Source organism: Loxodonta africana, chromosome 16, assembly GCF_030014295.1.
Source record: "Loxodonta africana isolate mLoxAfr1 chromosome 16, mLoxAfr1.hap2, whole genome shotgun sequence".
In the NCBI taxonomy this organism is placed as follows: Eukaryota; Metazoa; Chordata; class Mammalia; order Proboscidea; family Elephantidae; genus Loxodonta; species Loxodonta africana.
The window spans coordinates 30,092,039-30,119,974 of record NC_087357.1 but is presented as its reverse complement, the minus strand read 5'-3'; the positions used below and the strand labels follow the sequence as shown (position 1 = coordinate 30,119,974).

Here is a 27,936-nt window from a genome sequence, read left to right as displayed (position 1 = left end):
CTCAAAGTTCTTCAGTATTCACTCTGCATTATTGAGACAATGTGTTATTCAAGCTGAACCAGGCACTATATTATTATATTTCCTTTATTCCACAAGTTTTGTTTTTCCTGCATTTAATAATTATCCCCCTTTTCTAATTTATTCCTAAACTCAGACAGAGTGTAAATCCCATTTTGTATGTTCCTAAAGCATCAGGCTGTCTGTTGATTCTTATTTTGGGGAGCTATCCCTTCTGTAGGAGCCCTGGTGGTGCAGTGATTAAGAGCTTGGCTGCTAACCAAAAGGTTGGCAGTTCAAATCTACCAGCTGCTCCTTGGAAACCCTATAGGGCAGTTTTACTCTGTTCTATAGGGTTGCTGTGAGTTGGCAACAGGTTTGGTTTTGTTGGTATCCCTTCTGGAGGGGTGCCCTGCTAGCACAGTGCTTAAGCACTTGGCTGCTAACCAAAAGAGTGATGGTTCGAACCCACCAGCTGCTCAGAGAGAGAAAGATGTGGCAGCCTGCTTACGTAAAGATTTATAGCCTTGGAAACCCTATGTGGCAGTTCTGCTCTATCCTATAGGAGTCACTAGGAGTTGGAATCGATTCAACAGCAATGGGTTATCCTTTCTCAAGTATTCCATCCTCTTGCAGTCTGGACTGGAATCTCCCTTTACCATGTGTGGGGTTTTGCTATTTGCTCCTCCAGCTCCATATTCATCCTTCTCTCCTATATTATGCGCCCCAGGCTTCTAAAGACTGTATCTCCCAGGCTCCTTGCCCTCTGGCTTCCTAGGTGTTTAGGCACTGGGAAGCACCAACAGGAAATCAGAGACAGAAGAGAGAACTGATGTATTCATCTCCCCTTCCCCAACTACCACCCTACATATACACTCCTTTCCTGCCAGGCTAGTGATTATATTCTTCTATCTATGGCTGTAACTCTCTCAGAGCAGTCCCTCTTCAGGTGCTACAGCTCTTGCTCGGCTTTGGTACTTCTACTGCTCTTCAGCCCTGGAGATGACAGTTGCCTTTCCACTGTTTCTAAGTGTTTCACCATTACCCGCGGTTTCTCCTAACTTTGCCCAAGATTCTATAAAAAGTCCTTTCATTAAACTCTCATCAATTTGACTCTTTCAGTGTACCATTTCTGTAGGACCCTGACGATACACCAATTCTCTTGGAGATTCCCCTCACCTCTCTCCAGTTTGCATCATCTTCTTTGCTTTAACCTCTTGCTTGGTGCAACGCATCTTCTAGAAGCTTCCTGAGAATGGGTTCCCAGGAGGTACATTTTTGAGACCTTGCCTTCTCAAAATATCATTCTTTTTCTCTCATATCAACTGACAGTTTGGCTGGCTATAGAAACCAATGTTGAAAATAATTTTCGCTCAGAATATAAAGGCATCACCCCTTGGCTTTGCTTCTGGGGTTACTGTACATTTCCTTTATATTCCTACTACTGGATGAAATTAAGCCATGTTTTTCATCTGAACCCTTGAGGCATGAGGATTATTCACCCATCAACACATACTGTAAGCCAAGTCCTTTGCCAATTTCTAGAATATAGGGACAAATAAAATAGGCTTAGTCTCTACTCTTGTGGAGCTTATAATCTTGGAAACATTAAAAAATTATCTCCCGTGAACTAAGAGTCAGTTGCAATAAGTCATAGAAAGGAAAAGAACAGGGTATATAACAGGAAAATCTAACCTAGTTTGAGGAACTAATTTTAAACTGGAACCGAAGGACGAGTAGACATGGGCCAGAAGGCAAGGAAGTGGCAGAGACGTGATGAAGGAGGGCACCGAGTGTGTGCCTGAAAGAACGGGTATAGCTAGTGTAGGGGAGGGTGGCACACGATAAGGCTAGGGCCCAGAGAATGCAGGTCCTCTGCAACTGTAAGCGTGTCAGTCTTTATCTTAAGAACAATGGAAGGCCCCTGAAATCTCCTTAAAAGAAAAAGTTGTATAAGCAAGGCTTTTATTTACCTGGTTGACAACCATCTCTGCCTTCACTCTCCTTTCAAAGAGTCTTTTTAAATGTTCATCAAAGGCCTGTGTGCTTTCTTGAATACTGTTTTGAAGTTTCTTCAGTTCTGCTTCTAACGACTGAAAGGAAGTCGATAGTAAAGTTAACATTTAGGAATATCAAATTCTCCTGGGAAGTAGCGTTTACATTTTTCTCTGAGGGGGCACAGAGGAGGGGCAGGCAGAATGAGTGTTCTGAGCCCTCCACCCCAGACACTCAACCAGAGATGCTTTACTGGGATCTGTTTAATACAGTGTGTGTCAGATTTTTGCTTAAAAATCTTTAAAAAAATTTTTGTTGTTGTGGAAAAATGATTTCACTGGGGGAAAAAAAAGGTTAAAAATCACTAATCATTGCTAATGATGTAGGCAGAAGTAGGCTTAGTAGAACAAACCACAACAAATCTTTCATTTCTTTTTTGAACCATTTCAGAGAAAATTGTAGGTGCTTGAAAACAGGTCAGTTATTTTGTAGAATGTCATTTAGATTTGTCCAGTGTTCTCCTGTGTTTAGACTCAGGTTATACATTTTTAGCAATAACACTACATAAGTCATGTTGTATCCTATACCATATCAGGAGACACGTGATGTTGGTTTGTTTCATTATTGGTGATATTAAAATATAGCACAAAAGGAGCACATCTCAAAGCCAATTTGCTTGTAATATTCTTACCAGTGTCTCATAGGAACGAAAGAGTCCTGTGGACTGTGGCTTCCTAGTGACTGTTGGGAAACCCTGCTGGCACAGTGGTGAAGAGTTCAGCTGCTAACCAAAAGGTTAGCAGTTTGAACCCACCAGCTGCTTCTTGGAAACCCTATGGGGCGGTTCTACTCTGTCCTATAGGGTCGCTGTGAGTTGGAATCGACTCGATGGTAACGGGTTTTTAGTGGCTGTTTATCAAGCTATGGTGTTCCAAGATGATGGAAGCAATATCACATGGCAAATGGCCAACAACTCGTTCTATTGAAATCAGATTGTTCAAGCATCCCCAACCCACCCTTCTTGAAAACACTGAGGTTCCAGGCCTGTGAAGTTCTCTGACCCTGAAAAGAAGTACTTATATAAAATGTCAAAATGGCCTTTTGTTCTGTTCTCCAAATGCCTCAAACTCTTCTCATTGTGGGCCCTTCTCATGTGCTTTTTCATCTATCTTCTCATTCATTCTCGTCTTCTCAACCTGTTCTCTATTTCCCATTCTTCCAATCTCAGCATAAATGTCACTTTCTCAAGGAAATCTCCCTTGGGCCCTGTCTGAGGTCCTGTCTTAAGTCTTTGAAGAAAAGACAGCAACAGGATTCCAGTGTACATGATTTCTTGAAGGAGGGATCCTCAGGAAAAAACTGTATGGGAGAGAGGGAAGCATGGCAGGGAAGGGGCAGGAGCTGAGCAACAATGTCATCTCAGGTTGTCCAGCCTTGACCTGATTCCCAGGGGAGAGGGTAATGGCAGAGACTCTTCGAGTTGAGACAAGGGGGCTGGACTTCTGTCCCTCTGCCTCATCAGTCAGTCATTGGCTGCTGTGGGTGGTGGCAGTGGCATAACCTTGCAGGTATCTCTGGACAAGGCTGTTCCCAAAACAGGACAATGCTCCAGAGAAGGTCTCAGGTGTAACTCACTGCTTCTATGGGACCTACCTGTACAGGGGACCTGGTGAACACCAATAACCCCCAATCTAAGTCAGTGTTCCTGATTTTCGTTTTTGATGTTTCTGTGTGTGTGACAAAATATATATAACAAAAAGCTTGCCATTTAAACCATTTTTAAGTGTGCAATTTGACGACGTTAATTACATTTACCTTGTTGTACTACCATTACCACCATCCACCTCCAAAAGTTTTTCATCACTCCACACAGAAACTCAGTGCCCCTTCAACTGTAACTCCCTTGGCCCTCTCTCCGAAGCCCCTGGCAATCACTGATGAACTTTTGTCTCCATGCATTTGCCTATTTTAGGTATTTCAAATAAGTGGGCTCATATGATATTTGTCCTTTTGTGTGACTTATTTCATTCAGCATAATATTTTCGAGGTCCATCCACGTATCAGAAAATTTCTCTTTATGAGTGCCTCTGTTTTTACTATCAAAGATAGCAACCTTGCTAATTTATCATGTTGCGGTTAAATAATTTACGAGCATCTAGTTGATACATGCTCCCCTCTCCCCAGGCAGTGAGTACAGTGAGGGGCAGAGGAGGCCGTATCAATCTTGTTCGCCATGTAGCCCTCGAGACTTCACACAGTGCCAAGCACACAGTGGGTACTCAAGGAATATTTGTTTGAGGCATGAATGTCACTTTTCCTCAAATATCCCTGGGATAATCTAATTTTGCCTAATGATGCTGAGAAGTGGGAAGCAGGGAAGATGAGAGACCAAGAAGGAGGCACGTATGAACAACGCAAAAACCCATTCCATTCCACTCACCAAGAATTTCTCCTAGCCCTGAAAAAAACATGAAATGGCCTGCAATTTAAGACTATAGTGTCTTAGTTGGGAGCCCTGGTGATGCACTGGTTAAGAGCTCAGCTGCTAACCAAAACGTCGGCAATTCAAATCCACCAGCCGCTCCTTGGAAACCTTATGGGGCAGTTCTACTCTGTCCTATAGGGTCACTACGAGTTGGGATCGACTCCACAGCAATGGGTTTGGTTTGTCTTAGCTGACTGGAGACTGTAAGCTCCTGAGAGCAGAGGCTGTATCTTTTTAGTCTATGAATCTCCAGTCCCTAGGAAAACGTGACACAGAATCCCCCGTAAACCAAATCCATTGCTGTCGAGTTGGTTCTGACTCATAGCGACCCTATAGGATAGAGTAGAACTGCTCCATAGAGTTTTCAAGAAGCAGCTGCTGGATCCTAACTGCTAACCTTTTGGTTATCAGCCAAGCTCTTAACCACTGCACAACCAGGGCTTTTGACGCAGAACAGGTGTCAATAAATTCATCCATTCATTCAACAAGTATTTATTGAGTGTCTATTATAGGTCAGACATAGTTCTAAAAACTGGGAATATAATAGTGAACAAAACAGACCAATACTCTGTCCTCCTGTCATGTTCTAGTAGGGGAGATGGACAATAAAAGAACAAGTAAAAATAACAAAAATATAGGTAAGGGAAACAGAGCAGGATGAGGAGCCATTTGCCATGTTACATAGGGGACAATTGAGCAGAGATGGGGTAAGAGCATGCTGGGCAAAGGACAGGGTGTGCATCAAGGCCCTGTAGCAAGAATTACCTGTGGGGGTTTGAGTCAAGAGTTAGCTGGGTATCTCTGAGAAACATCAAGGAGGTCAGTGGAGCTGGAACAGTTAATGAGGGAGAGAGTGGTAGGAGATAAAAGGAGATGGGATACCAGGATCAGAGTAATGGGGAAAGCAGAGACACTAAGGCAATGAAGCAGGGTCGAAGATAGAGCAGGTGCAGTCTTGGGCGGTACTGCTTCTGGTGGGGGGAAGGAAGAAGGCAGCTTGGAAGAAGGAGGTGTCCCATGGAGACTTGGTGGTGCAGGGAAGAAGGAAGAAAAAGGTAGAAATTAAAGGTCCTGCAAAAACAAAAGAAAATCACAAAATCACAAGACCGATCAACTCATTCCCCCTCAAATAAGAACACTATTGCTTAAAGAACCTAACTGTATATCATATTGATGATGTGGTCCACAAAAAAACAAAAGAAGAATTAGTCCAAATAACTTCTGAACATTTTATGCTACTTTTTTTGTAGATCCTCAGTGGGATATATTCTAAGAATAAAAAGAAGTGCAAAGAAATCTTAAAATTGACTTAGTAGAGTTGTAGAAGAATTCTGGGGTATTGACTGGACTGGTGTTCATGAGCTCATGGGAAATATATATATGTATGTATTTATGTATATATTTAGCTCTATGCAATCTAGTGCCAGGTTTGGATTTCTAAATACCATTGCCAGTGTCATGGATTGAATTGTGTCCCCCAAAAATATGTGTATCCACTTGGCTAGGCCATGATTTCCCAGTATTGTGTGATTGTCCACCATTTTGTCATCTGATGTGGTTTTCCTATGTGTTGTAAATCCTGCCTCTGTGATGTTAATGAGGGGGGATAGGTGGCAGTTATGTTAATGAAACAGGACTCAGTCTACAAGATTGGATTGTGTGTTGAGTCAATTTCTTTTAGGATATAAAAGACAGAAGTGAGCAGAGAGACAGGGGAGCCTCATACCACCAAGAAAGCAGTGCCAGGAGCAGAGCATATCCTTTTGACCTGGAGTTCCTGCACTGAGAAGCTCCTTGACCAGGGAAAGCCTAATGACAAGAACCTTCCACCAGAGCTGACAGAGGGAGAAAGCCTTCCCCTGGAGCTGACACCCTGAATCTGGACTTCTAGCCTACTAGACTGTGAGAAGATAAATTTGTCTTTGTTAAAGCCACACACACGTGGCATTTCTGTTATAGCAGCACTAGGTGACTAAGACACCCAGTAAAAGGAATTGGGGATCTTTAGAAAAATAACTGATTCCAGATATATGGCAGGGAAAGTACAAAGCGTGCCCAGAACATCTTGTTGTGTTAGAAAGGTACAAAGTGCTCACAAACTGATGGGGACATATCAAAAGGATATAGACGACAACTCTGAATGTTAAAAAGAATAGTGATAGTGGTGGATTAAAACATGTTACATTAAAAAAAAAACTTCTAAAAAATATGAGCCTGAGGTGGGACAAAGAAGACAAAGCTCTTCATAATAGAAGAGTATCAGCTAATAAATACAGAATAAATGATAGAAGCTAGAATGGCACCATTTTGCAATCACCAAAGTAATAATTGGAGCCCTGGTGGCGCAGTGATTAAGAGCTCAGGCTGCTAACCAAAAAAGGTCAGCAGTTCAAATGTACCAGCTGCTCCCTGAAAACCCTACAGGGCAGTTCTACTGTGTCCTATGGGGTTGCTGTGAGTCAGAAATGACTCAACAGCAATGGGTTTTTTGTAGTAATAATTGATTCAGGCAAGGATCATCAATGAATTTTAAAACACAGGAGTGAATAGGAGTCACACAGTCTTAAAATATCACTCCACAAATTATTTATTAAATACAAAGGGGAAAGGAACTTACATAATGGAGAAATCTGGAGAATACCACCTTACCAAGTGATCAAACTTAACATCACCAGTCACGGGACCGACTGACAGTAGGTGATGCTGGTGTGATGTGTTGAGAAGGACACAGCATCATCCATGTAGTGCTACTGTCGAAAGCATTCTATCTGAATCTAATCATGCGCAAGCAATCAAATCCAACTTGAGGGGCGTTCTTAAAACAACTGGCCTTGATTTTTTTTAAAATGTCAATGTCATGGAATATACACACAAAGCTAGGGAATTGTTCTAGATTAAAGGGGACAAAAGGACGTGAAAATGAATGCAACTGATTAGATTTTGGGATTTCAAAAAATCTACAGGATCACTATGAGTTGGAATTGACTTGATGGCAACGGGCTTGGTTTTTTTTTTTGGATAAAGGATATTATTGGGATAACTGGGGGAATCTGAATATGGACTGTATATTAGATAATAGTGTCATTAATAGTAAACTTCTTATGTATGGTAATTTTATTGTGGTTATGTAGGAGAATGTCCTTTTTCTTAGGATTTTTATGCTGCAGTATTCAGAAATGCCATGAGGTCTACAATTGATCTCAAATAATTCAGCCAAAAAAAAAAAAAAAAGACAGAGACTAATTATTAACAATTTATGAGTCTAGGAGAAGAATACATAGATGCTCCTTGGTTCACTGTACTGCTCATGTAACTTTTCTGGAGGTTGAATCATTTCAAAATAAAAATTGGCAAAAAATAAAAATAATAATCCAGGGTTAGGGAGCACGTAGAAGTATAAAATGAAACAAGACTGGCCATGAGTAGGTAGGTACATGTCGATGCTGGATAAGGGGTTCACTATAACTATTCTCTCTACTTTTACATATGTTTGACATTTTCCATGATAAACTATTTTTTTCAAGGATTGAGAAGAGGGAAAGTGGAGACAGTGAACGTAGAAGTTTTGAGAAGTCTTGCTGTGAACGGGAGCAGAGACATGGAGAGGTGAATCAAAGGCAAAGTGGAGTCAGAGAGGTGTTTTGTTTTTTTTTTTGATTTTTAATTTTAAAATAAATTCAGACTAACCCAACAATCATAAGATTTTCTTCAAGGATCTGTATTTCCTTCAAGGGAGTCTTTAAAAAAAAAAACAAAAAAAGATAAGCATGTGTCTATGCTGATAGGAATAACCCAATATAGAGGAAAGAATTGACCATGCAGGAAAAAGAGGGGGGAATAGCTGGAGTAATGACGTTGAGCAGGTGAGATGGCATGGGATCCAGTGCACAAGTGGAGGTGCAAAGCCACGAGTTACAACTGTAAAGTATGTGCTGCATTAATTGTGTCACTCTTCTGTCACATCCTTTCTCCATGGGATTGAGAACAAAGCGAGCAAAAGCATTGCCTAACTCAAACTGATGCAGACGATATAGGGCTATACCTCACCTGGAAATTCTGTAACAGGTGTTCATTAAACATGGAAGAATGAATGAAGAACCAAATAAACTGTCACAATGTGAGAAATGCTGGAATTAATAGCAGCTCTTTTTTTAAATCATTGCTCTACGTTCTTTTTGTTTTAAATTGCTCTAAGTCTTTATATTTATCTCCATCCACTTCCCCAAATATTATACACTTCTCTCGTGAATTTAAGCTGAAAAACTATCCTTAAGGTGCTAAGACACTGAAATATATTGAAATAGAATCTTGGATAGAGTAGGCTATATTGATTCTTTGTTCTTCTGACCTTTCTATATTTATCTTTTTCTTCATTTAGCTCCTTGACTTTTTTCTCGTACTCTTTGAATTGTTTCCTTTCCTCTTCAGACCACACAGCATCAGGTTTTGCCATGAAAGCCGGCTGAGGAATCACCTGAAGATATAAAGGAAAGCTTACACTCCAGTTTAAACATAAATGTAGCTGTACCGTTAAAGCTCAGAATCAGCACTATAGCCAAAAAGAGCACTTTAACAGAGTATTAGCTCTTTACATGGGCAAGGACAATGAATGACCTGACACTTTGACCAAAGGACATGAAAAAGTATTTTTCTGTGACTCCAGAAGTTGGGATGTACCGAAACAAACCCTTAGATAGCAGACCCAGAGGTACATGTTGATATCTTTATAGCTAGAACTACGCCTGAGCTCCAGAAACATCTATGTCAGGTATCAAAAAAATGCTCCCTGATATATGAAGAGAATTACAGGTACAGCATTATCCTTGCCTTTTGTAGAGACCACAATCTATTGTGGTTGTTTGCTTTTTGTCAGATTGGAGGTTTCCAAGTTCTTTTTATTTAACCCCCCAGTGTTAAAAGTTTATAAGGTACTAAGAGGTTGTGAGGAGCCCTGGTAGCACAATGGTTAAGTGTTTGGTTGCTAACCAAAAAGTAGGCAGTTTGAATCCACCAGCCACTTCTTGGAAACCCTAGGGGGCAATTCCACTTTGTCCTATAGAGTTGCTAGGAGTCAGAATCGACTCAATGGCAAAGGGTTTTGATTTAAGAGGTTGTGTAATATTTGCCGCTATAAAATATCTAAAACCCAAGTTTATATAAGACAAAAATGGTACAATTTAAGTAGCTCTTTCCACCCCATCCACTTTCCATGAGGATGTCCAAAAACCTTACCATTCTCAAGATATCTTCCTTCTTGACTTCCAGGACACCTCCCATCATGTCCATCAGGGCTCGATGTCTCATGTCGGAGCTCTATGAAAGAGCCAGGGTCAGAGAGGGCAACTAAGACAGAGGTCTATATTCTGTGGGTGGTGCCAGGGGCAGCAGCCCACCCAATGTTAGAATGACTGCATTCAGGATTGGGGCAAGGGTGAGCGTTGGCATGGAGGGGAGAGAAGGAGGAGGCCAACCAACAAATGCCTTGATAAGTTTCTATAGCGGAGTACAAGTATAAGGGTATTAAATTAAATTAGGAAGGTCTTAGGTATTGTCTGAGCAACACTGCATACCTGGAATGTAATCCATCTCTCTATTCTGTGGGCAGTAATCAATTCGTCTTTGGCTTTTTTCCACGGTTTTACATGTTTGCTAACTGTAATCTAAAAGAGACAATACAGTTTTCTGCCATCATTCTTAACAAAACTCAAGTCAAGCTCTCCTTCCATAAGCTGAGAGAAGGTTGGAAGGGAGTAAGGAGATGAAAAGGGACTATCCAGCTTTTGTGACCAATTTCCTATGTTGGAATGAAGATGAAGTCTGAAATGAGAGGATTAGAAAACAGACCTTTCCTTCTCTATTATCTCTGAAAGCCTGTCTTTTCACTGAAGAGATCATCACAGCGATTTAGATTAAGGGAGGGGGGCTTCAAAAAAGTCTCATCTAAGCCAAATCCTGAAGGATGGGGGTCCTGAGATGTCAAGAGCTTGGGGCATTCAAGAAATTGTGGGAACACAAGTGTGGCCAGAACAAAGCAAGGTGGGGAGAGCGGCTGGAAGAGAAGACAGATAGGAGGGGGCAGTCAGGACAAGGCTAGTGGGTTTTATCATAAGTGAAATGAGCAGTCACTACAAGGGTTTAAGCAGGGGAGGGCATGGTAAATTTTGCCTTGTAACAAGACCACTCTTCTCAATGTAGAGTGAATTAGAGTAAGAGATGAAGTCACTGTGGTGAGGTTAATTATGTTCATGCAAAGTGATTGGGCAGAGCAGCATCCTCTCAAGAGGGGCGGGGGGTCCTTGCTATCATGAAGCCCCAGTCTCAGGTCACATGACAAGAGTCCGCCTCAGGAAAAAACAACTTGCTTAAACAAGCGTACTAGGGTGTAGAGGTTAGAAGGATGGACTCTGAAGCATGACAGCCTGGGTTCAAATCCCAACTCTGTTACTTACTAGCTTTGTAGCTGTGGTCAAGCTACTTAACCTCTCGGTGCTGCAGTTTCCTCACATGTACAACGGAAGTAACATTAGTATCTACCTTGTAAGATTTTATTATTAAAAATTAGTTTTAATATATCCAGGGCACTTAAAACTGGCATCTAATAGCAACTACATGCCTTCTAAGCACTGCTATTATCTTTTGCCCAAAGTAATCAAGTTGGCTTCACGTGAGCAAGGGGTTTTCTTTGAGTGGTCTCTAAGATTTTTTATTATTGAAAAATGAAATATGGTTATATTTTAATAGTTTTCTTTAAGGATTTATTTGCAACCGCCTCTGTATTGAACACCCTCTAACAAGACTGTCCAGCAAGCCGCCTTTCTCTGGGAGCCACCATATAATGACCTAGATAATTACTGAATGTTAACAACGTTCTCACAGTGTGACTCAACCTTCCTGTGCACAGGCAGTAGACTTGAGCTGGGCCAGGAGTCCCTTCCCAGGCTAATCTGGAATTGGGACTAAGGGGCTCTAGTTCGGACCAGCTGCTTTCTTGAGTGCGGGAGATACAAAGTAGAAACTTCTAGAGGGAGCTGAAATGTAGAGAGAACTGAGCTAAGAGATGAAGAAAGAGGACTTCTGGACCCCCATAAGCTCCAGTCTTTGGCTCTTCTTCCTGCTAGGCTCAGTGTCCATATCTTCTCTGGATTCCATGGGACTCATAAAAGAAACCCTATTATTGCTGAGGCTCTGTCAACTCTTTTTCTTAGTTGTAACCAAGAGTGCTACCTAATACAATCACTTCCAGCAGTGTAAACAAGAAGAAGAATGAATAAGTTGTCAGGAGAATCCGGAAGAAGAAAGGAGGGATAACATAACCAGCCAGTACCTCACTATCTTCCACAACAAGGGTTCTCTCTGGCTTCTCACAGTCTTCAAATTCCGGTTGCCAGACTGTTTCTTCCAACTCCAGATCTAAAATAATTTCTTGAATTCTTACATTTCTTTCCTTCACACGTGCAATTTCAAACTCTTTCTGTTTATATGCAGCATTAAACTCATTATTAAAAACAGTTTTGACCTTGTAGATGATATCCTGAAACAGCAATATGTTACTGAAATCATGTCACAAGTTATATCTTTACTGGCAACATGATCCCACAATTCTATTTTCCCTTCCAAAGTCATTCCACAAATTATCGGTAAATTAATCTTTCAAAAATATTGTTTATATTAAATCATTTTTTGGTTCAATAATCTACAGTAGCATCTGACCTGAGGTAGGATTAAGGCAACAGCAATAACTGTTATACCACAGCCTATTCCTGAAATGTACATTGTAACTCAATATACAGGTATGTTGCTAAATGCTAAAGCTAGGTGATAGGTGTTTAGAGGCTCACTGACCTATTCTACTTCTGTACGTGTTTTTTAAAAAATCCATCATAAAATATTTTAAAGGCAGTATTTGGAGCCCTGGTGGCACAGTGGTTTAGAGTTTGGTTGCTAACTAAAAAAGGTCAACAGTTCAAATCCATCAGCTGCTCCTTGAAAACCTTATGAGGCTGTTCTACTCTGTCCTATAGGGTCGCTATGAGTTGGGATTGAATTGATGGCAGTGGGTTTGGTTTGGGTTTTGGTATGCAGGATTTCAGTTGGGAAATGTCTTTGATTTGTAACCTAGTTTGTGGGGAGATGTGGAAAGGAGGAGATGGCCTTACAGGTTGTTTGGAGAATCTCCCAGAAAAACACAAGCACACATAAGATTCTTCCTCCGTATGGACAGGTCATTCTCAAGCAGAAAGGGAACCTAAGCTAGCCAGCTGGATCAGCCAATTCCTAAAATAGCAGTAGGTTCAACTGGATTGCTCCAACCATGGCTGATGAGTAGAGCAATGAGTCAACTCAAAGTAGGCTTTATTTTACCATTACAGTCTATAAATCTACCCCAGTGAAGACGGAACTACTGGGTAGGGTAGAAAATTATCTTAACTGCTAACACCAGAATTTCTCTTTGGTTGGAAAGTGTGTTTGCATAGGAAAATACCTTAATAAAGCAGCCAGAAGGTGAGACGCTGAGGACACTGGTCAGCGGAAGCTCAGCAACAAATGAGATAACTTCTGAGTATAAGTGTTCTGAGTTCTGAGTATAAATGAACGGTATGTTCAAGGGTTGGAGGAGGACAGGAAGAGAGAGCTGAGCAATGTGGCGGGAGGCTAGGACTTAAACTCCAGACATGGCTGAAGGACTTTTAGGAACAGAAATATGCGGCATTAAATTTCAAATTATCTGCATTGGTGCAATTTCACTCGGTGATTTTTCAAAAACCTTCAGTAGGGTCTTCTACATGTACCGATGTACTCTGAGACTGATTTGCTTGGTGGAATGTAAGGAGTAGGAGTTTAGCACTAGAGGGACCCCATCCCTTATCCCTGAGTCCCAGAATTTATAGAAATCTTTGAAAGGAGATTGTTATTTTCCCAGATTAAGGGGCTAAGATAAGCAGTCATATCTTGACCTTACAAGAAGATCCTAGTAGACAACTGAGTTACATAGAAGACGGCATTCAAGGGTTTACTTTATTTTGGACTTACTATAGATCTAAGCAGAAGAATAATGGTTTGTGGTGCCAGTCAGTGTAAGGTGCTATTTAGAAACCTTGGTATAATAAAACCTAGTCCAAAAGGATGACAGCAACTCTTGGACACAAGCACTGTCTCAAGGACATGCACACTAGCCATCTGTATATTTCTTTATACACTTTAAAGACATCCTTTGATTCATATTGGATTTCAATGTGAGCCCTTGAAAAACATCGGATGGGGGAATTTTAGAGATTTCGAAGATACAGAGAAAATTCACCCACCTTCAGTAATATAATTTGGTTGATTTTCTCCTCTCTTGAATGAAGCTCTAACTGGCTTGACAAAAAAGAGGTATCCACCCCAAAATCAGTACTCAGACTGCCAAGCAGGTAATTGGGCAGGTTGGTATCTTTTGTTGTTACGTTTTCTTCTTCCTCCTCTTCATCATCCTCTTCATGATGGTTGTTAGCCAAGGAAGCTGCAGACTGGGCCTCTACAATTTCCTTCCGTAGCTAAATATAGAAAAAGACAAGATCGAAGTTATTTAATATTATGAATTCTCTAAAGAGCATTTTTTTTTTTACAACTTAATGATCTCAACAATCATTTTAAGATGTTCAATTCTTTTCCCAACAACTAAATTTAAAGTGATGGAGAGATCCTGAAACTGTTACAGAACAGATTAAAGCCTCAGAAATTGAGAAACTGTCAATAAATCAAGAGGGTAAGAATTGTCCTTGATGGTATATAGTGCATATATTTTTGTATCAGGATCACACCTGCTTGTAAGTATTTTCAGTCTTTATTCATACCTAAGCATTAAAAAATGTATCTTCTCTTTATATCTTATAAGGCAATTAGCTCAGCTGTGACTTGCAGGTGTAGGCTAAGAAGAATTAAGTATGCCTTCATTTTATATTTCAGACAAAAAGAGGAAGCAAAGTTCTGGCTAAAACAAAACTACATCAGAGAGACTGTGTATTTTAGTGGTTGGACAGAGACTGCAGCTAAGGAAGCTGGGGTTACTTTAGGAATAATTTGCGTCTATCAAAACAGCTTCTATTCCATCCCTACTCAAGTATCTTAAATTATGATCCTTGGTGATAAGGGAGGGTAAAAGTAGTATGGATAGAGGAAGACAATCTCTGACCAGGACAAGAAAAAATCCCCAAATCTCATTTTTTTCAGTATATTCTCATATTGAACACTAGCCAGTGTCATACAGGATGCAGGTCCCTGATGTACTATGTGGATACAGGATATTCATTAGAATATATTCTACAAATTAACAAGGAGTGAAAATATAAATATGAACAATATCTAAATTTATCTTAAATGGCCTGACAAATCTATATGGATACCCTGAAATAAAATGCAGAATTTATAAAAACATATGTATATATTTAAAACTATACTTTAAGACATTCTGTTTCAATCTTCTTTTGCTGTAAAACTTTCTCCAATTCTTTCATCTCTTCAGCTGTGCGCTCTTTCATTGGGAAGTTCTCAACCGTATAGGGTATGTGAAAGCACTAGGGAAAAAAACAAAGATGAAATAAATCAATTTTAATACAATTGTGTATATCTGGAGGTGCGTTGGAGGGTGTTTTCCCCTATTAAAATTAGTATCATAAATAGAATATCATCCGTAAGTGAAATTGGCAACGGAAACATCTTTAAAATAAAACGATGTATTCCACTAGTGTTGGTGTAACCTGTGTATAAAAATATTGTGCTTTTTTGAAGAAAGTATTTCTAGAAGAGTGGTTCTTAATTAGGAGCTATTTTGCCCCCAAGGAGCCCTGGTGGCGCAGTGGTTAAGCAGTAGGCTGCTAACTGAAAGGGTGGCAGTTTGACCCCACCAGCCAATCCACGGGAGAAAGATGTGGCAATCTGCTTTCATAAAGATTTAGAGCCTAGGAAACCTGTGGGGCACTTCTACTCTGTCCTATAGGGTTGCTATGAGTCACAATAGACTCAATGGCAGTGGATTTATTTTGCCCCTATGACAGCACTGGGTTTGTTTGGTTTTGGAGGGGACATCTGGCAATGTCTGGAGACATTTTGATTGTCAAGACTGAGTTGGGGAGGTGCTACTGGTGCCTAGTTACTAAACATCCTACAATGCACAAGGCAGTCCCCCTCAACTAAGAATTATCCAGCCCAAATTGTTAATAGTGCTGTTGTTGAGAAACTTTGTTTGAGAGCAATACTCAGTCACATAAATGTAGGGTGACCACATACTTCATTACCCAAATAGCAGCATGTTTGAATGTGAAAGAGGTGCAGTTAATAGTTACTCTAGGACCACAGGCATAAACCAGGACTTCTGGTCGCGCTACATAAAGAGGGAAATTGTGTAGAGAGGAACTGCAATTTAAAAGCCCTTTAGAAAATGTGAAGGCAGGCACAGCTGGAAATGTGAACGATGCAGTGTCTAGCTTTTAATCTGTGTGGAATGTGAGTGAGGTGGTCTTTTGGAATAGACAGATAATTAAGACCCAGTTGCACAGGAAAGAAGGAAAGGGCTGCTAAGACAAATGTTGAGAGATCCTGGCTAAAAAGCAAATGAGGGACAAACAGACAGGAAAGAAGACACATCTCAGTGGAATTCTACAGACTTCTGAATATGAAAAGGGAAGTTTTGAGTTCTTTGCTACATATGGATTTTCTTAAATATATTAAAAAATTTCTGCCATAAGACTTGCAATGACAATCCTGTTTGTATCGGGGTTCTATGTCACCTTAAGAGCTCGACCTTTCACAGCCATAGAGTTCCAGCATTCTTCTTTGATAAGTTCAGCCAAATATCTCTTGGCTAGGTTATCCATCTCTGCGTCCTTTCTTATCTTGAAGAACATAGATGAAGGGAAAAATAAAAAATTCAAGTGTGGCTTCTTAAAAAAATAATCTCACTTTTCAAATTTACTGACAACTCTGTCCTGTAGGGTTGCTATAGGCTGGAACTGACTTGACAGCACACAATAACAAGTCACTGTTACATATTTAGTGACAGAGTTTGATTGTCTCTCCCCAACCCACTGAGTTGCACCTTGGGGAGAATACTCCTCTGTCTTTGAGAATGTTTTCTGAAATTTATGTCTGTAGGAATCCTGGTGAACTGGGTGTCAACACAAATGCCTCTAAAGGTAGCAGGTCATTTATGTGAAAGAAGTGGAGTGTGAGGACAGATGCCTCACTGGGTAAAAAGGAGGGTCAGAGGTGAGCTGGAGCACCCATACACACACTGCATTGGCCGACTGGTTCATGGCGGGGGTGTGGACCCACTATGCCACCTGTCTGTCTTGTTCATTATTATGAACCAGGACCTAGAATGTGACTATCATAAATGCTGCAGGATGGTGCTCAATAAATGCTGAAGGAATAGATGAGTGAATGGATTAATGATAATCTCAGGCGAGTTTTATCTTATTGAGTGAGTCTGTTGGGAGCCTTTTTCAGTCCTTATTCAGTCATCCAATGTATTTCCTATCCTTCCCAGCTTCACTTCATTCACTTATTTGACAAGCGTGCCTCCTTTCTGTATCTTCACCTTAGTCATTAATAAACATGTTTGACAGAGTACTGGGGCACTTAAGTGGACTCCCTCCTAAGTTGGCATGAGGTGACCAAAGGGATTTCTAAAAGTGTTCATACATATGGTGGAAGATGGTTGGTGTGGATGTCACAGACGAGAGACATGCAGCAGATGCCTCATTGTCCTAGATGCCCTTCTTTTCCTTACTCCCAAAATTCAATGATTCTCTGACCCACTCAACTTATATGTACTAACTTTGCTTTGGAGCCTGGTGGCACAGTGGTAAAGAGCTCAGCTGCTAACCAAAAGGTAGCAGTTCAAATCCACCAGCCACTCCTCAGAAACCCTATAAGGCAGTCCTACTCTGTTCTATAGGGTCGCTATGAGTCAGAATTGATTGGATGGCAACAGGTTTTTTTTTGGTTTAACTGTGCTTCATTCACATTATTCTAGAAAAGTTTTTGCTTTATTTGTATTATTCTAGAAAAGTTCTCTTTCCTGTTTTTACTTCTCTCCTTATAACTTTATGATACTTCAACTAGAATTTTCCATACCTTTGCCACTTCTTCCTCACTTTCATCGTGAAGCCTTTGCAACTCCTCAAGATCCAGGCTGAGTTCCTGTTGCTCTAATTTTGCAATATGGCCTACTGTTTCATTTTCTTCCATCATACTCTGAACCTGAATTTTAAAATAGGAAAGGGTGGTGGCAAGCAAAGAATTAAACTTTAGAGAGACGGGTTTTCTAGTCTCATTAGACAATAATCGATTGAAAAATAACAGATGTTCCATTTATCTAAATGTAACTACTGAGTAAAGAATTAAGTTGTGGGTTTACTGTGGTTATTGAAACAGAGGTTCTGACTCAGGAGGCAGGAGAGGGGATTCCCAGGAACATAGGGAAGAGAAGTCCCTAGGACTACAGTATGCATTTGGTCCAGACAGCAAGGTGCTCAGACTAGTAGCTCTAGGAGGGAAGTTGCCAAGTAAAAGATGCACTGACAGACTGATTACCTCGGGTATTTGAGTGTAGCGATGAGAGTTTTCTAGCACTTTGAAAGAGTTCGAATAGGTACTAGGTGTATAGGAAGGCTTAATACAAAACTAAGAAAATGGCTAATTCCAGGGAAAATAAAGCTGAAATAATGGAAATGTAAAATTTTTTTTATAATATAGGAGTCCTGGTGGTGCAAACAGTTAAGCACTCAGCCACTAACTGAAAGGGTGGCAATTCGAATCCACCCAATGGCTCTGCAGGGGAAAGACCTGGCGATCTGCTTCTGTAAAGATTACAGCCAAGAAAACCCTATGGGGCAGCTCTACTCTGTCACATGGGATGTGAGCCAGAATTGACTCGATGGTACCTACAATAACAACATTCAGAATATACAATGTGACTCATTTGAAGAATATTTACATTAATAATGTACATACTGAGGATGGATTTATGTTGTAGTGGTGGGGGGTGTAAAAGAGCCTAAATACTCATCTTCCACACCAAGAAGTCCAAAATTAGTGTCAAAGTAGAAATATCAGGAAATAACATTATTAAGAAGGCCATTTAGAACGATGGAGATAATACTCTAAGAAAAAATGGGAAGAATTGAACACAGCTCAGGAGAGCAGGCATCAAAGGGAAGGAAAGTAGAAAGGCGCTGCTTTAAAAACATTATTTTTAATTATGCAACTCAGTACTAGTTAATTTGTAAAAGCACACATGTATAACTTTGATTTAAAAAAAGTATTAAAAAGTAAGTAAGACACAGTATTTGGGAAAGACACAGAAGAAAAAAAAATTTTTTTTTAAACCACTACTTATATTTTTTATATGTAGTGAGATATGAGCAAAATTCTACCACATTAAAATACCTCAGAAAACTGAGCATATATGCAGAGAAAGAAAAATGGGTATAGCTCTTCATGCTACATTGAACAAAAAAATTCCAATAGTAATTATAGACCAAGAGCCAAATGTATTAGTACATAAAATCATAACACTTACTGTTTTAGCAAGTGCTTTTATTCCTTTTTTTATCTCTCTTCTTTTCTTGGAGAACTGGTTAACCTCTTTTTTGATGGCCTGAAATGAAGTGAGTATATCACTTAAGGAAGCAAGGGAAACAACAGATTAGATAGATAGATTAGATAGATAGATGATAGATAGATAGACAGATAGACAGACAGATATAGATAGATAGATAGATAGCTAGCTAGCTAGCTAGCTAGCTAGCTACAGGTAGCACCTCTCTACAAATACAATTTTTTTAAATAAAGTGACAATATAAAGGGTACATTAAAAAAAAAAAGAACACTGTAATACCTTGCTTAAGTCTAAAAAAATAAGTGCTACTATTTAAGTGACCGCTGAAACAACTTGGACCTAGTGTCAATTATAAGGTCAACAAAAAGAAAACAAGTAGTGAAAAAATTAAACAGCGAATAGTTGACAAAGGAAAACCAGTGTGCTAAATTACTGGGAACTTACATTAGACTAATTATAATCAATCTACTACCTATTTCACCTCCCTGTGCGCTAGAAGCTACTGCCCCCCTTCTTCTGTTCCTGCTCTCCTTAAAAAAAATTAGCCTCCCAGCATCCCCAACAAATCACTCCCAGGTAGGTATCACAGTTCATATTTTGCTTTGGCTTACCTGGGCCCTTTTGTCAGGTTTTGTGTTAGCCGTGTTACAGTTCTTAACGTTCACCTGTCTCACTTTCAAAGATCTGGTTGTGTTGAGGGTTTTTATTTGCTTTCAGGAAAGTTACACTTGTAGACTGTGATCCTCCATGAAGTGGTACCTTGTTCTACTCTGCAACTTTCCACTAGGTTTTCATAGGGAACAAATCTGTTTGGCACACCTACAGAGCACAATTTCAGACACATCCCATGTTTTATTTACCTCTTGACCTTTTGCTTCCATCCAGGAAATTTCCTTCATGTCCTGAGCTGAGACTAATTCTTCTTGTGAGGAGTCAATGTTTAACAGCTTTATCCCAGATGCCTTAGAAGAAAAGACAGACAATTCTTAAATTTAATCTAAAATTCATCACGTTCTTCCCTTCCCACCTTACACCATGTAACGGCCTTGAATCCCTTTGCACTTGCTGCATTTTTTATAATACCAAACATTTTGGCTGCTCAAATTGTAATATGTTTTGTTAATTCCTGTCCTTAGTGTCATTTCTGGTAATCACAATTGGTTTTAAATTGCAGACTTCTGGAGGCCAATTAAACTTGTTCCACATAACATTTAGCGTGATATCACATGCAGTGAGAAACTTAATGATCGTGACACCATTCATCTCCACACTGGCTTTCTGACCTTGAGTATGCAGATACTAGGCCTAAGTCTTGATGGACAGTGAAGGCACAGCCTTTATTTCTAAACTTACATTTTCCACCTGTTTTATAAAGTATAAATCATCAGTGATGTAATAGTTTTGAGTAGTTTCCTATTTGTTGGTCAGAAAGTCAAAAATATAGTGATCATTTTTAGGAAAATATCCTTGATCCAGTACAGGCATGCCCATAGTCTCAACTGCCACCACTTTGCTGTCTGTCCACAGCCTCCTGTCCCATAGGGCTCCTCCTCCAGCAACCAAGTGTTCTGGCTTATGGAGGCGGCAATCCTTTGACCTGCCACCTTCCCCCCAAACACACACACACGCACAATTTCACCCACCACAGAATTCCCTGTCCAGGTTAAATTCCAGGGTCTTCTATAATTCTATAATAATCACTTCTTACCTCTCTGCCCATTTCTGTCTCTCCAGCATACACACCTGACAAAGCCCCAAATTTTGTTAAACTCAACAATCCACCTACGCCATGTCTGTACTGGGCTTATAAATGTAACTAGAGACAAGCTCACCACTCAACTGGCCTGACTTTAAGTTGATGGCCATGAACTAGGCAACCATATAATTTGTTGTCCAAACTGGGACACTTCTGAGAGTGAAGATGGGTGCTAATCAGACAAGATACCAAGAATGTCACCTAAAAATTGGGGCACACATTTACCCGATTAACCTTAAATGGGCACACAACAGTGCCTGGAAAGCTTATACTTCTCAAGCATTTTCACTTTACATTCTCCAAAATGACCATTTCGCATCTTTTTGTCTCCTTAAACCTCCTACAGACTCTTCTCCTGCTATCAGCCTCCTCTTAGCTAATAACCTTGCACACTTTTCATTGAGAAAGCAGAAATGACCAGAGAGGTCACACTGTCACTAAATCACTTTCTTTCCATTACTGTGAATCAAGTGCCCCTGCCCATCAAGGTATGACCCCTCCCCCCATCTGTGCTTAAACCCATTGCCATCGAGTGGATTCTGACTCATAGCAACCCTATAGGACAAATTAGAACTGCCCCATAGGGTTTCCAAGGAGTGGCTGGTAGATTCAAACTGCTGACCTTTTGTTTAGCAGCTGAGCTCTTAACCACTGTGCCACCAGGGCTCCCATTTGTGCTTAGGATCTAATCTTTTCCTCCTTCTCAAGGCCATTACACTATTCTTATTATTCCATCTCTCTCTGCCTCTTCCATTTCTCCCTTCTACTGGATCCAAACTTGCTCTGGTACCTTCTATCTTAAGAAAACTATTCTCCATTGAACTCCATATTCCCCTTTAACTATCATGCCATTTCTGGGCTCCCCTTTGCAGCAAAATGTCTGGAAAGAGTTTGGGATGTTACACTCTCCTGGTTCTCCTCTGACCTCACTGGCTGCTTCTTATCAGTCTCCTTTTCTTCCCCAAACTCTTCTGGGAATCTCTAGAAGTTGCTCTGTCCTGGCCCCCTTCTGTTTTCTTGCCATTCACTCTTCCACTAAGACCTTAAATGCAATTTATATGCCTTTGAATCTTAAGGCAACAACCCAAATGCTGATGTCACCCCAGAGCAAAAGACTCATCTACCAATGTCCTTCCTGGTGTCTCTGCTGGGATATCTAATAGGCTTCTGAAGTTCATCATGGGTAAAGATGACTTCACAATTTCCTTCTCCCTGCCCAAAGCTGCTCCCCCAGTCCTCCTCATCTCCATGGATGGTACCATCTTCTACATAGTTGTTCAAGTTGTCCTAAATTCTAGAGTCCATTCTTTCCCTCTACCTCTATGTCCAACCCATTGGCAAGCTCTGTCAACTCTACCTCCAAGACCTGTCTGAAATCCACACTTTGTTCCTCCTAGACAACCACTCCTCTCCTTCATCATCTATACCTGGACCTCTGCCATACCCTCCTAACTAATCTGTTTCCACTCTTGCTCTCCTACAGGAAACATTCTCCACACAGCAGCAAATGATCATTGTAAACATGGAAATAATATCTCGTTAAACCTCTGCTCAGAAAACTTCAGTAGGTTCTCACAGCGTGTAGAATAAGATCCAAACTCTTTGCCTGGTTTACAAAGCCCCACATTAACTGGTCTCTTTCCACCTCCATGTCCTCATCTCTACCCACTCTCTCCTTTGCTCACTTCAACTGTACAGGCCTTTTTCAGGTCCTCAAACACACCAAGCTCTTTCATACCTTTTCCCTTGGCCCTAAGTACTCTCGCCCCCTCAAACCCACTTTTGCATCCTGTGGCACTTTTGTTTTTTTTAATTTCAGATCTTGGCTTAAATGCCTTCTTCTCAGTGGGGCTATCTAGACAAACTCTATCATATCCATTTATTTTTCTTTGCTGAATAGAACTTGTCACTATCTAACATTTTCTTATTTATTTGTTTACTTATCAGCCTCTCTCTGCCCATTCCCATCCCCCAATTAGAATAAAAGCTCTATGAGAGGAGAAGCTTTTTTCTATCTTATTCATAGCTACATCCCCACAGCCTAGCACTCTGTAGGCTCTCAATGAATATTTGTTAAATGAGCAATTGAGTGTTGTTTTCTGGCTAGGATCTTCCTAAATAACAAAAATCAAACCAGTTGCCACCAAGTTGACTCCGACTCATGGCAATGCCATGTGTGTCAGAGTAGGACTGTGCTCTGCAAGCTTTTTGATGGCTGATTTTTTTCTGAAGTAGATCGCCAGGCCTTTCTTCCGAGGTGTCTCTGGGTGGCCTCAAACCACCAACCTTCCTATTAGCAGTGAGCATGTTAACTGTTTGCACCACCCAGGCACTCCTCTTAAATAATATGTGATATGAAATTATAGAGACACCTATTTGGCAAAACACCAGTGCTGGTAGTACAATTTTTTTCCCAGGCAAACCCAGATCTTTGTACCATGGTTTGAATGACATCTGAGATGTAATATTTGTGATTGCTTTGAGAAAATCTGAATATTTAATCTCAGATGTAGCTCATACTCTTTTTGAAAATCGTAGACTACCTGGATAAAGAAGAATATTATTAAATATCTGCTTAAAGAAAACCACAAGTTGCAAGTTGATCTCAAATTTAAAAAGAGAAAGAAAGCTACATTGGAACTCAACTGTTTTCTCATTATCTGATCCCAAGTCTAAGGAATCTCTTCGCATCCCACGTATATAGGCACTCTCCTCATTCATGGTGGTGTTCAGAGAAGTTAAAAGTTTCAAGCAGTGGTCAAGACTCTCAGTGGCTAAGACTCCTCCAAATCGTCTATATCAAGAAAAAGAAAACACAGTCGACAAAATCACAATTTTAAAAGGTCACATTTAGCAGTATCATTTCCAGATGTCTAGCCATTTTTGCACGAAGTAGGACATATGTGGACAATTTTCCACAGGGCTCTGTAATGATTAAGACTCTACTTCTTGTAGGAGAGCCCTTTGATGGGATACAGGACACCACAAGCCTCTTGACCTCTTTGAGGTAACCTCTCCTCATGCTCTCCCCAGACCCTTACCCAGCAGGTCCCTGTATCTGCCATGGCTATGGCACAGGAAAGCCACCAGAACGACGGAGCCCTAAGTGCATGCTAGGGGCCCTGCACACATACATGATCACTTGCTATGAGTAGGAATTGGCTAGACAGCAAGAGGTTAGAGAGTTGAGGTACAAGTCAACATTTTATTCAGGAATTTAATGAGTAAAACAGGCATGATGGTCTTTGAAAAAAGTGCTACCAAAATTGTTATGACACAAATATCTCAACAATATTTAACTTGCTCACAATGTTCCTGAGAAAGGCCATGTTTATCCCTGTTTTGATCACAGGAGGCACCATGGAACATTATCTTTGCTGAATTGAATTGCACATTGACCAGTGAGCTCAGTATCTGACAGTCCATCTGCAACTCAAACAAGGCAACCTTTGAAGTTCAGGCTATCTTTTTCATGTCATGGGCAGACTGCATACTCTCTACAGCTCAGTCTTCATCTGTTCGCTTGGGTAGTATTTGTTTACTTATTTTAACCTAAGCAAAATCTAAATAATTTAATATTAGTTTAAGTAAAATCTAAGAAGGTAAATATGTGTGTCTACATATGCATACATATATATATCAAAGTTTCTAGAGGTCAGTATCTTTTAGGAGCCCTAGTGTGACAGTGGTTAAGAGCTCAGCTGCTAACCAAAAGGTTGGCATTTCGAATCCACCAGCCTCCACCGAGGCTTCCCCCCACTCCACTGCGGTTCCCCACCCCTTGGCAGCCCACTAAGCCACAGCTTCTAACCGTGGTTTGGCCCGACCATGCTGTGGCCCTAACCACAGTTTGAATTTGGTGCCAGAATCCCACGCATGCATGAAGCAGGATTTTGGCACATGTGCAGGACCTGGAGAGCTGTGCCCTCAATCTATCCTTGGACCTGAACATCACGGACATGACTCAACAACCAGACCTCCAAATGTGGACATAGGGGGCTGAGGGCAGAGGATTCGGGCACCAAACCCAACCCCCAGATGCCACTGGAAATAAAAAACTCCCCAACCCCCTCAGACAGGGAGCACGTGGTCTTTCAGCTGCTAGGCCCCACGTTGCTCCTTGTTTGTGCAAACAATAAATTTCCACTTTCTGTTTCCCTTACAACTGGTGGTGTAGCATCCATCTTATTTCGATTGGCTAATAGGACAAGACAAGACCCCTCATTTGGTTACACTTGGAAACCCTATGGAGCAGTTCTACTCTGTCCTATAGGGCCACTATGAGTTGGAATCGACTCAACAGTAACGGGTTTGGTTTTGGTTTATGATCTTTGAAAGTTACCTATTATTCAGAGTTACCCTCGTTCCCTTTGGTCCCACAGCAGTTTGACAACAGAGAGCTAATCAGCCCGAGCCTCATGGAGTTGCTTACTGTGTACTATACGTACTTCCATTTTAGACAAACAAGAGTGCCATCATTTCTCCCATTCACCAGAATGTCTTGTCCATCCATTGAAGCTTTCAACGACCGAATCCCTTGCGCCTGGTAAGAATGACTTCGACACCGAGCAAACATTTCCTAAGCAGTTTTAGGAACAAAATGCAGAAATTATAAATGAGAGACTACCACATGGTTTTTCTAAGGTTACTACTTGCATTTTTGTATATCTTTTGTATTTGTGAAGAGCATGCTATTTGGTATGACAGTAGCCTTTTGGTAATACACAGCACTTAAAATCGATAGTTCAAAACACGTTCACAAATCCTAACTTATTCTCCAGCCACCTTTGAGCAGTAGGGAAAGAGGGCAATTATTATCAATTCACAATAGCAAAATCAGACACAAAGAAGTTAATGGACTTGCTGAAGGTTACAAAGTGAGGGAGGGACCTTGAGGAAGCAGAGATGGCAAATACAGACGCATTTAGGAATTCAGCAGTTTCCATCAATGGATCAAAAGGCTGAGGATGACAAAAAAGGGGTGGGGGGCACTGTCGAGAGCGGAAGATAACATGTCCCACCTGGAGGATTCTAATTAAAGCAAGTCTTCAAATACTTCACCGAACAAACAAAATCCATCTATACTAATTTTGTACACAGGGCAGGGGTTTTAAACTCCTTGACTAAAATCTAAGTTTTCTGTCTCACACTGGTTCTCGACCATGTCTTTTTAAAAAAAATTTACTATTTTTCAACAGACAATACGTTCAAACGGTCCAAAACTCAAAAACTATATAAGAATATGCAATGAAAGTCTCCTTCCTTTCCCTGTCCCCTAACCACCTCACACCTACCACAGGCAACCAATGTAATTAGTAACTTAGGTATCCTTCCAGGCTCTTTAATGCATATATAAGCAAATTAGACTATATCCTCACCCCCTTTTTACACAAATTGTCACATAACACATATATCACGCATCTTGCTTTTTCCTCAGCATTATTTCTTGGGGTTCTTTCTACTTCATTGCAGGAAGATTTCCTCATTTTGTATTACAGCTGCATGGTGTTTTGTTTTATATTTTATTTATTTACTATTCGTGTGCCATTATTAATTTACCCATTTCTCTGTTAACGGACATTAGGATGCTTTTCCTAACAGTGCTGCCATGGATAATCTCTTATATGAGGTGCTTTCCTCCTAGTATAAGTGATAGAATGAATACTCTAGAACAACTCTGATGTCTCGCCATGTCCTGTCACTATCAGTTGTAACATACATTACAAATCATTTGAGTAAGAAAGGGTGGTAACCAAAAAAAAAACAAAAAAACAAACCCTGTTGCTGTTGAGTCAATTCTAACTCCTAGTGACCTTATAGAACAGAGTAGAACTGCCCCACAGGGTTTTTGAGGCTGTAATCTTTACGGAAGCAGAGAGCTACAACTTTCTCCCGCAGAGTGGCTGGTGGGTATAAGCCACTGATCTTTCGGTTAGTAACTGAACACTTTACCACTGTGCCACCATGGCTCCTACGAAAGAGTATAGCAGAGTGTGCAAAAAGTTCACTTAAAAAAAATCTCTGAGAGATTCCAGATTTATCCTATATACTAGTAATATCACTTTTGCCCAATTGTATTCCAAATATGCTCTCTTGCAGAGGTGAGTGAGAAGGGTCAGGATTATCTATGGCCTCATGGGAATGTGCCATATAGAAAGAAGCTAGGCTTTGGGTGTGTGGTGTAGAAGCCTGACCACATTAAGTTACACTGATGACCAGTACACCGAGAGAAGTATCCCCCAGCTGTTTGGGAGAAAGAACTAATTTTACTTTCTGAGGTCTGAAACAATGGAAATTAGAAATGGTAGTGGTGGCACTGAGGTGTGCAAGGGACAGGGAGACTCACTAAGGGCCACACTCTTCCCCCTCTCTTCTCCCAGCATCCAGCCAAGAGTCGGGGGGTGGGGAGAAGGGCAACAACAAGTAGCCTGGAGGATCCCAGGACAGGGAGAGCTTAGTAATAATCTCTTTGTGTTCACATGGTGACTCACTATTTCCAAAGTTGTTTCTCATACACCACTGCACTGGCCCTCACCAGAATCCTGCAAGAGAGAGCAAACGAGCGAGCAAGCGCAGCTTTCATAGTCTTACAGATGAGCCCCCAAAGCTCAGTGAATCTCAGTGAGTTGCCAAGACACACACAGCTAACTGATGCAGGCGGGGCGAGAGCTCATCTCCAGTACCCAGTCCCAGGGCTCTGTATTTGCACATCTCATTCTACTAGTTAGAGTTCCCTCCCTTAGAGATGCAAACATAAAAACACCAATGAAATTTTAATGCCAACAAAATTATCAGTGGTAAATAAACTATGAATCAATGACTTAAAAAAAAGAGTTCCAGAGCTCCAACAGCTCCAATTCTTTTTCTAAGGGCTTTTGTTCCTGATACAAGATCAGTATGTATTTCCCACAATTAAAAAAAGAAAGTTTACCAAAGTATAAGCATCTCGGATATACAGGATTCCACCTTTAGCTGCTGTTAAGAGCCACAATCCATGAGAAGACAGGTACAGCTTTCCATATCCATAATGTTTGCTTTGCACTTTTTGGAATGGTTTAAGAATGCAAATTCCGGTATGTTCCTACCAATCAAAGAAAACGATCA

General features: G+C 40.7%; 1 protein-coding gene across 1 annotated transcript in view; it reads right to left on the bottom strand.

The window, feature by feature from the left end:
- Positions 1-27,936, bottom strand: part of CFAP43 (cilia and flagella associated protein 43) — a 110,912-nt gene that overhangs the window by 23,518 nt on the left and 59,458 nt on the right. Inside the window, exons 15-28 of the mRNA XM_064269349.1 lie at positions 27,764-27,913; positions 25,281-25,411; positions 23,479-23,626; positions 19,937-20,038; positions 19,038-19,115; positions 17,591-17,716; positions 16,243-16,347; positions 14,914-15,030; positions 13,780-14,010; positions 11,802-12,008; positions 10,048-10,137; positions 9,710-9,790; positions 8,826-8,951; positions 1,971-2,090 (exon numbers count right to left, since the gene is read on the bottom strand). Coding sequence (XP_064125419.1) covers positions 1,971-2,090; positions 8,826-8,951; positions 9,710-9,790; positions 10,048-10,137; positions 11,802-12,008; positions 13,780-14,010; positions 14,914-15,030; positions 16,243-16,347; positions 17,591-17,716; positions 19,038-19,115; positions 19,937-20,038; positions 23,479-23,626; positions 25,281-25,411; positions 27,764-27,913 — 1,812 coding nt within the window. The remainder of the gene's footprint in view (positions 1-1,970; positions 2,091-8,825; positions 8,952-9,709; positions 9,791-10,047; positions 10,138-11,801; positions 12,009-13,779; positions 14,011-14,913; positions 15,031-16,242; positions 16,348-17,590; positions 17,717-19,037; positions 19,116-19,936; positions 20,039-23,478; positions 23,627-25,280; positions 25,412-27,763; positions 27,914-27,936) is intronic.